Raw genomic sequence first — 10,578 nt, 5'->3', positions numbered from 1 at the left:
TATCCAAGGATTGGAAAGTTACAGGGATATAACTGCAACAAAGCACATGGATGCAAAGGACTGCTGAAGTGATAATTGTATCCCAAAATGTGCATAATGCTGTCTCAGATAAACAGTACTGCAACAGCCAATACAAAGCATAGCAGTGAAAATCCAGGAAGCTTTGTACAAGTCTGCTGGTAAGCTGTCAGGCTCTTGCATGTTGCCTAAGGGGCAACCTTTAATGTTTTTTTTTCTTGTATATAAGAAAAAGCCATTAAAGATTGTATTAGTAAGTACTAGGCTAGCTGTTTTTTTGGAACATGTTCCCTTAATGGAGATAATCAAACCCTGTATCTTGTGTTTGTGAGGTAAATACCTTAATCATTACATCATCTCTCAACCCCCTTATGTAAATACTGGGCTTTTAGTCATCTGACTATTACAAATCCAGCCAACAACCAGAAGTCAGAATCAAACACTGTACCTTGCATATGCAAGGTTAAGACCTTAGACATTATACCAATCCTCCAAATGGGGGACTTTGGTAAATGTAATGACTGACTAAGTGCTTGTATTTCTAGTGCATCTACCCATGGATTAAGCATTTGAAAAAATCTGACATAGTCTAATAATAATTATTATTATATGAACTATACAGATTTTTGAAAGGCTGTAGACATATTCTCATTAATCTTAAAGAGTACTTATTGAAATATTTTACCTTCACCTCTAATAGCAGGAATCTTCACTATACTTCACCTCTCTTTTAATCTGGTTGTTTAAAGTTTTAGAGAGGTAATACCTTAGCCTATTAAAAAAATTTTCATTCTCCCACATAGTTATAAGGTTGATACAGTTCTCAACCTTACATACTATACTTAACTAGTGCAAATGCCAAGCTACCATATTAATAACTTTCTGTTATATAATCACTCTGTATTTATTTTCAGTCTGAAATTTTGTCTTTCTAATTCAAATTATGTATTTTATTTTTCTCTGAGTCCTTTTTTTCTTCATGGGTAAACATCTGAACACTTACTTAATTCTTTAAACTTTTACCATTTAAAGTCTTATGCTTCAGGAGGCTCTTGTCAGTCTTGAAGTTAGTAATATATTTTCTTAAGTAATGCTTACTTTAGATTCCTTGAGAAAAAAGTGGAAAAAATATATGGCAATGGGGTGCAAACAGTACAGGAAATCCAAATGCAGAATTAATATTTTCATTGAATTAGTTACAATATGAGAGAAAGAAGGGTTTGTTTTTTTCACTGAAAGATCCTTGTGTAATTTATATGAGCTAATATTCTAGTTTTGTTGTTCTGCTATACTGAATGCAATTTAAGCAAGATCTATGTCATACTTGTATAGATACACAACACTCAAATAAATCTATAAAAAGAGAGTCCTGGAGAAATTTCACCTAGCATGTTATGTTCACCAGATATTTTCTCTGCATAATAAGTCTATGATTTTGACAAACATGACCTGTTAAGGAAAGTTGCAGGCTATGCACTTTCGTTTTACCTATGGAAGAAGGTATAGTTCTCCATGACCTCTATGTTTGTATTTCTGCAGCAACTGAGACATTTCAAAAGGCTTTTGCAGTAATAATCACAAAGCTAGATAAGTTTGTTACTATAACTGATAAAACACAGTAATTATACACTGGCATTTTCATGTAAACAACTATTTCTGTCTTCACGACAAGATAACTTGTAAAGTATGAGATATATAAATGAAACTGTTTACTTCTAATATGATTAAACTGCAGTTGACTGAAATCATATAGTTTAAACTATCTGACTGAAAAGCACTTGATTGTAAACTCACATGACCAAAAATGCATTTGACTGAAACTCATTTCACTGAATTAGAAGACAAAATTATGTAGAGGTGTGCATGCAGTTTGTGATGGTGTCATTTATAAAGATATGATTTGCTATATAGGTGATCCTGGAAGGTTACATGTGGATTGTCAAATGAGTTTCAGTCAAATTAGTTTTTGGTCATGTGTTGTTTCAGTCATGTGCTTTTCAGTCAAATTTATGCAACATTGTGACTTTCAGTGAAATGCTGTTCAATCATTTTAAAGTAAATCGAGTTAAACACATTGTCCATCTTAAAACTATTTCAACAAATATCTAACAAATATAAAATGACAGTGAATGTCTCCTTACAACACAAACATATGCAATCTATACTAGTTCAGAGTACTTATATCAACTTTCTGGCTTAGATTGCTTAAGAAACAGAAGTCTAAAATATTGCCATGTTTAAATCATTAACTGTACCCCGTGCTCAGTCACCCCAGCTTTATTTCTCTTCCAACATCCACAGCTGAGCATGTGTGTAAACTTTGTTTAGAGAGAAATGGCAAAAGGTTGAAATGTGTTATAATGCAGCATGGTACCTTTGACTACAAGAAACAGGTCTAATATGCCTTTCAACCTGGCATTTCCACCTATTAGTGATGGCCGAATAAACTATGGAAAACATGTCTAGTTAACCAGTCTCGCCTCAGGATTTTCCTCATCTCTAGTAGTTAATCAATGATTGCAGTTATCCCAGCCGTCAAGTCTGGGCATTGCAAAATGTACTTTTTAGTACATTTTTTTTTCAAGCTAATGTTGAAATTTTGCTACTATCACTCAAATAGTGCCTTGAAGAAGGTCATGATATGATCTTTCTCATGAATGTGTCATTGTTCATGGAAATGTGATTTCCTGATTAGGCTTTATGAAGTCTAATCTGATGAAACATTTCCCCTAGAAGCCATAAGTGAAATGACAAATTAGTGCTTCTGTTAAGGTATACCCCCAAACTTCCTGATGCAGACAAGTACACAATCTTCATTCCTAGCTATAATTTTAACAGCTTTAAGATGAAACATGTATGTGAAAATGAAGTTTGTGATCCCAATAACCGACTCCAAGAGTGCTGCTTCTTACATGTACATAACAGTTTTCAATATTGTGGGGTCTGTGAATCCAACTTTTGGGTACTCATGTATGCCCAGCATTTATACAACCCTAGATTACTAATGCTACTCAATAACTATATGAAAAGTTCTCTTAAAATAAATCCGGTTATAGGTTCAGCATATTATAAACAAGATTAAGTGCAGAAATTGTTTTTAAAGTTATTGTATGAACAGGATTCATTTATTCATTAGCTGTCTTTCCTTGAAGAATATGGAAAAATTGACAACATCAGAATTAAAGTGCCAATTACAGATGTGCCTTTGTATGAGAACAACTAAAGTCCTTTGATTGTGTTATAAAAATACAGTGTTACTAATCACAGGATTTATTCCGGTAAGTCATTTTAATCTATCTATTCCATCAAGTATAAGCATGCATCCCAAAAAATTGAAAATCTAGAAAAATTGTTATATTGCATAAAGTAATAACACTATCATTCTGACACTGTAAATAACTGGTGTACAGGTAAATGCAAATCGCCAAAGCCATGAAAATATTTATGTCAATAATTTATTCCAATGACTAAAGATGATGATGTACACTTTTAGTCTAAAATATATGAAATAATTTTGCATTCCCTATTTATCTTCCCTTTTAGATCAGTTCCTCAGCATCTGTCATGGCACTAAGTGACAAAAAGGAGTTTCCTTCCTTTCTTCGAACAGTTCCAAGTGACCTATACCAGTCTATTGGTTTAGCCCACTTGGTGTTATATTTTGGCTGGACATGGGTTGGGATATTAGTTGAAAGCAGTGACTATGGGCAGCAAGGTGGTCAAAGAGTAAAAGAAGAATTGATCAAAGCTGGGGCCTGCATTGCATTCTTTGAAACCATACCTTTAGTGTACTCTGAAAAGAAAACTCAGCATATAAGTGAAATGATTAAAAAGTCTTCTGCAAATGTGATAGTGATCTATGCTGCAGACCTCACCATATATCCTATAATGGAAGAAAATGCAAGGAATAATGTAACTGGGAAAGTATGGCTTGCCAGTGATTCCTGGGCAAACTCTCCTATGTTTTCCACCAAAGAATTGATGGTAACACTTCAAGGGACACTTGCTTTTATGATACGGAATGGAGAAATGACAGGGTTCAAGGAATTCATCCATAGTCTTAATCCTAGTAATAATCCAGATGACATATTTCTAAAAATCTTCTGGGAACTGGTATTTCACTGTACATTACAATTTCTCAAGAAAAATGAAACAAGCAGGACTCAGATGTTGGAGACAAAAGGTTGTACTGGAGATGAGAAACTGGTGGACACAAATTTGAACTTTTTTGCTCTTGATGACTTAAGATTTACATATAATATCTACAATGCTGTCTATGCTATTGCACAGGCTTTACACAGTATGAATGCCTGCAGACATGGAGAGGGGCCATTTAGCAATAACACATGCACAACAATAAATACATTCAAGCCATGGCAGGTAAAAAATAATTCTGTGAAGATAAAAAGCAGCTGCAGGTGACTTGTTGATAAACATATTGTGATGACTTTATGCAATGCTACATGCAAATAATAACATCCAATTAATGTGCACTGTATGCTATAGACAGCTGTTTTTCAGACATCTCCAAATTGATTTATTGCATCAGTAGATTCCTAGTACTGCCTGTAACTCTATCATGATGCTTTAATACAGAGCACCATTTTTGCCTTTTGAAGGTACTCCTGTTAAAACTGTAAAGATTGCAAATGCAGTTTGCAGAACTGTGAGACAGAACGGCTAAATAATGAAACTGTACACTAAGTCTGAGGCTGCAGTATCTCTTGTTCTCCAAGTTAGAATATGTAGATAACAGTGGTGTGGAGATGTAACTTTCGATAGCAGGGGTGTGCAGAGGAGAAACCCCCTGCAAAACAAGGTTAATGGTATTATATCCAGTTTTAAAATTCACTGGAGTCACTTGTCAATTGCACTGTATTTTTAGTACTTAAAGGAGACTGATTATGGGTTTTGCCCTTCTGACGAGTTCTCTTGCTGAATTTCTGTTTGGGTTATTGTACTAGACAAAGTGGCTATATTTTCACACAAGAAAAGGAAGTAATAGTCAAAAGTAAACTTTGGAGGGTTATGGTGTTCAGCCCTAGTAAAAACAACATTGTTCATTGTTTTTATCTTGTTTATTCCTGTTTTGGTGACAAAAATGACAAAGATATGTAGTGAACCCAACAAGCCTACAATGAAACTCATAAAAATGGAGTGCAGAATGAGTGTCTTGTATGACATATGTGACTTTTACCAATTAAACTAAACATATTTACGGAGGAAATTTAGAAAAAAAATCACAGTAAACTGGTTTTGATTAGTGACATAACTTGATTTAAGTAACAATAGCCCACTTTATATTTAGAAGAGTTTCATAACATGATCCTCAACATTTTGACGGCTTCACCCCCAGCCTAATGTAAGTACTTTCAGGATTGCACTACAGTAAGACAAAACACTGAGTTTTGAAATGATGAGCATCAAGGTATTCAGTTTATGATAAGTCGAACATTTCCCTACCAATGGCAGCCTGTTTTATTACTTTCTCTATGATTTCTCTCTCTCTCTCTTTCTCTCTCTTTTTAAGTTTCTCCAAATGTTTTGTGTTTCTAATACTACGACAGGAATGGACCCTACTCCTGAGTCAGGGCACAAACAGAGATCAAGAAATGAGTACTGCTTTAGTGTTTTATGTTTGCCAAGAGTGCTCTTCCCAGCATTTGCAGTATACCCAGACTAGCCTCACTATGCAGTTCATATGGGGTTAAATGTACATGTATTGGTAACACATTTATGTATGTTTGGAAACGTTTTTATACGTTCTGATGCTTTACTATTATTGGAAATATCTTTATCCCATGTTGCTATATTTTCTGCTCACAGATTTTGGCATCTTATGACTTTGTGTCTGTCAGTACATAGGACACTATAATTGTTGGGTGTAGATACCTTAACGATTAATGCTAATTTTGTCCTTTTTTTCTTTGACTACTTTATCTTTTATTATTTCTTCTGTTTTCTTAACTTTTGGTATTGGATGATTCCATGTGATCAGAACTTCTTCATTTTCAATAATGCTTTGTGGTTTATGTTTCCAGAGCTTCTCAGCATCTTGATAAAGTAATGTTTCCACAATCCCCACGACAACAGTCTTGTCACATTCTTGTGCCTTTCCTTATACAGACTCTCAGCCATGACTATATCACAGTGAGCAACGAGATGCACAACTGTTTTAAGTTCTTATTATGGATCCCACATTTATCTGTTTCTCTCACTTTTTCTTTAGTATTGCAAACCAAAATGTATATAGCCCATTTTCTTGATCTGCCTTTAAATGCCTTTCATCTTTTGGTTTAAATTCAGATCTTAACCAGTCCTGTATCAAATTGTGATGAACATGTGGTTGTTCCACACATTCTCCACACTTCCAACTGTAACTGTGGACTTTCCAGTTTTCTTTCTTATCCTTCTGGTCCTGTTCTTCACATTCCTTATTTTATTTTTGTGGCACTCTGACTTACTGACCGATTCTCATCTGTTTCTGGTTTGATTTCCATTTCCACTCATTTATGAATTGCTTCTTCTATACTAGACTTCTTTTTTCATGGTTTAGAACTTTCACTGTATTAGAATCTGGTGACATCAATAAATATGTATGCAGACTCATGACTGATGACATTACATATGGTCAGTTCAAAGTGTCCCATACCTTTAGACCAGGGGGTTATATAACTTCGTCATGCACTGATTTTTGTACATCACTTTATAAGCATGAAACATTTTTTCTTATTTTCTTGTCCAGCCTATCAAATTAATGCTTTCTGGGGTCAGTCAACAACACAGAGCTGTAAACTGGAACAAGAAGGGCAAGATGATTTATAATTTTAATTTTATTTCTGAACGTTAAGACATTTTTCAATATTAGCTTTAGTCTTCTGAAATATTTCTTATAGCTCTGCGTTCTCACTTGTTGATGTTTTATTGCTAATCTTTCCTCTATTCTCAAATATTTATATACACCATCCTTTTCAAGTTCCATTAAATCTCACCTCTTTCCCAGGATGATAATTTCTTGGTACTTCTGTTTTTCTGATATAAATATTGTTTTTGCATATTTACCATGATTAAACATCTTTCTTATAACATCTGAAAAAGTTTTAACCATCTGTAGTTATGATAGTAGGAGTTCATCTGATGAGCTATGCAACTTTAAATCGCTTAAAAATCATATGAGATATCTTGGAATGAGGTTGGCTTTTGGAACTTAAACTGAAACCATAGCCTAATCTATTAAGTAAACAGCTTAAAGGGTTAGGGGCAAGGCAAAACAGCAATGGTGGCAAGGAATTACTAAGGAATATCTTCATTTGGATTTTTATCCCTTGGTACTAATTTACCCTTCATTATAACTAGGCTGAAATGAGATTTAAAACTATTACATAGTTACCACTGTTCAGGTCACCATCTCCCCTGCCCCCCCCCCCCTTTACAGTGTCAAAAAGAATGAACTGTACACAAATTACTGTAAATTCCCTCAGAGCAGGTAGCAGTAGGTGTACAGCCAATGGCCCATTTGTTGGGACTAACAGCAGTGTCCAGGCCTACACCACAGTACTATGTGGGCACCTACACAGCTGCATGGACTCAGCAATACCTGACAGGACAACATCCTCTCTGTCAAGGTAGGGTAAATGCCTGTGGTGGACAGCAGCAATACACAAATACCATAATAGGTGGAAACAATTGCTGGATGGGCCAAGAAGGAAAAGGTGCCTCATTGGAAGCAACGTCACCTTGGTCTGCACAAGCAAATAAGGTCACAGGTGATGTACCCTGAGGCTGTCTTTGAGTGCAAATAGGACACATCCACCAAGGCCAATCACTAGGCCTTCCACACATGTGTCTGCAATTCCAGAAGCAAAACACAAATCTGCTCTGTAGTGGTGGTCAATAACACCACATACACATATGGCATAGATACAGGCAACCAGCTGCAGACAAGTGAAGTGTAAACTTCGCCTCCCTGTCCACCCATTGGCATACATGTGCATGTACAGCACCTGCCTCCCTCCCCTCATCATCAGGAAGCAGGTCCGTAATGCCCTCTCAAAGGCAACACACAGAGGTCTCCATAGGCCTGATACCATCCCTGGCTGCATTCTACATGAACACAGGCATGGGGTCTCAGATCCATTCTGCACTGTAGTCAACCACAGTCTGAGCACCGGTGTCATCCCATCTGCATAGAAGACAGCCACTGTCATCCCTATACACAAAGGAGGAGCAATCCACCAACCCAGCCAATATTATGCACATCGGCCTAACTAGCCTACTCTGCAAGGGCATGGAAGGCAATATCAAGGACAATATGAACAGGGACATCAGCAACATCGAAATGCCTCAGCCCACACACCATGGTATTGTCAAAGGGAGATCAGGCTTGTTAACTTGGTCAGCCTCTCTGTAGTGGTCAACAAGCACACGGATGAGGGGAAGATGGTGAACAATGCCTATCTTCACCCAGCCCAATCCTCTCACACTAAGCCCCAGGTGGCCAGGATACATATGCCTACACAGCTAGGCACCACCCTGTAGGTTACCAGATGGGTAGCTAAATGGCCCAGTCATAGTACCCACTCAGTCAAAGTAGTGGAACTCACCTTTAGTAGTAGATTCTTCCACAATGGTGTACCCGAAGGATCAGTCTGGGGGCCTCTACTGTCTGAGCTATACCTATCTGAGGTACAGGACAAAAGCAGTGGTTTCTGGCTGACCAGGTCTACAGATGCTTGCAAGCTGGCCACTGTCTTACACTCCTCTACTGATGTGAGCATCCCCCAAGAGGCATTCACCCAATTACTGACTGGTACAAGAAGCATTACTGCAAACTGAATGCCAGGAGAGGCATCATTCCCCCTGCTGTGGCATCCACACTAAGTATGACAGTAATAATGTACTGAGCATACAATCAGGTGTGAGGCAACTTGCGCACCAAGGTTGGTAGCAACCTGACAGTTTCCCATTGTGTGGGCACCATTATATGGAAGGCCATCTACATGGCCCACCTCACATATGGGTATGTCATCCAGGAACGGGGAGGCCACAACATCCCTGTACTCCATCCTTAACAGATGTACTACTAAGTACAATGGCTCCTTTGGCATATACCTTGCCAAGCAAATACAGCAGTTGCAAAGACCACAGAGGTTCCTGACCAGGCAATTCCAAAGTCTGCAACACCTACCCTATATAGGTAGGCTGAAAGCCCTGTCCCTGTACTCAGTCTCATACAGACTGATCATAAGTGACCTGTGTCTGGCATACAAGGCCATGTCCAAACCAGCCTTGATGGCATTTCTGCATATCTGTAAGACATATTGCACTCACACATCACGCACGCAAGGTCTTCATATGGTCTGTGACATGTATAGTGCTTGTTGATGGGATAGTAAAGTCTTTTGGGTTTCTAATACCATGATGGGAATGAACCCCATTCCTAAGTCAAAATACGATTAAAGTTCATGAAATTAGTATTGTTTCACGCTTTGATGTCAGCCAAAAGTGCTCTTCGCAGCACTTGTAATGTGCCCAGTAATGACTCCTTCTGCAATTCTTATGGTGTTACATGAATTGGTAACATATCTAAATACGATTGTAAATTCTTTTTTATAACACCAGTTGCTCCTACTATTGGAACTGTCTGGGTATCTTTCTTCCACATGGCTCTTGTTTCTTTTATATATTTATGACATATATTTATGTATTTTATGACTTTGTGTCTCTCTGTACGCAAGACACTGTAGTCACTGGGTGTGGCGATTTCAATGATCAATACTACTTTTGTCTTCTTTTCTTGGATGAGTATTTCTGGTTTTCTAGCATCTGTCTTTTGAACTGTTGGTTTTGGGTGATCCCATGTGATATAAACTTCATTATTTTCTATGATTCTTTGTGGTTCATGTTTCCAGTGTTTTTCAGCCACTTTGATACCATAATGTTTGCACAATCTCCAGTGTAACAGTCTCGCCACATTATTATGCCTTTCCATATACAGTCCCTCTGCCATTAATGAGTCGCAACCAGTAACAAGATGTGTGTGTGACTGTTTCCAATTCGGTTTTGCAAAACTTACATATGTCTGTTTCTTCCACATGTTCAATGGACTTTGTAAACCAGTGCATACGTAGCCTACTGTCTTGAGCTGTCAATATTAACCTTTCATTTCTTGATGTGAATTCCCCTCTCAACCATTCCTGTGTTCGTTCTTGATCAACATGAGGCTCTTCCAGAAGTTTTGTATACTTGCAACTATATTTATGTTTTTTCCACATTTCTAGCCTTCTCATCTGGTCCTTCACCTTATATTCTTTCTTTTGTTTTTTAGCACATTTTGTTGCTGCCTGTTTTTATCCACTTCTGGTTTGATTTCCATTCCTGCTTGACATTGATATGCTTCTGCTAAATTAAGCAGAGATGTCATCTTAGATTTATTCTTCTCATGTTTCAAAACTTTCACTACATTTGGATCTTGTGAGGTCAGTAATATCTGTGGAGTCCCATGATTGCAGCTCTATACATGTAATCAATTTCAAGGAGGCCCATCTCCCCTTCAGAATG

General features: G+C 37.3%; 1 protein-coding gene across 1 annotated transcript in view; it reads left to right on the top strand.

Annotated features, from left to right (window-relative positions):
• Positions 1-10,578, top strand: part of LOC122803785 (extracellular calcium-sensing receptor-like) — a 192,241-nt gene that overhangs the window by 5,744 nt on the left and 175,919 nt on the right. Inside the window, exon 2 of the mRNA XM_044073473.1 lies at positions 3,562-4,398. Within this exon, the coding sequence (XP_043929408.1) occupies positions 3,562-4,398 (837 nt within the window). The remainder of the gene's footprint in view (positions 1-3,561; positions 4,399-10,578) is intronic.

Source organism: Protopterus annectens, chromosome 6.part0 (assembly GCF_019279795.1).
Source record: "Protopterus annectens isolate FY-2018-M chromosome 6.part0, PAN1.0, whole genome shotgun sequence".
Classification (NCBI taxonomy): domain Eukaryota; kingdom Metazoa; phylum Chordata; order Ceratodontiformes; family Protopteridae; genus Protopterus; species Protopterus annectens.
This window is presented reverse-complemented; position numbering and strand designations above follow the sequence as displayed.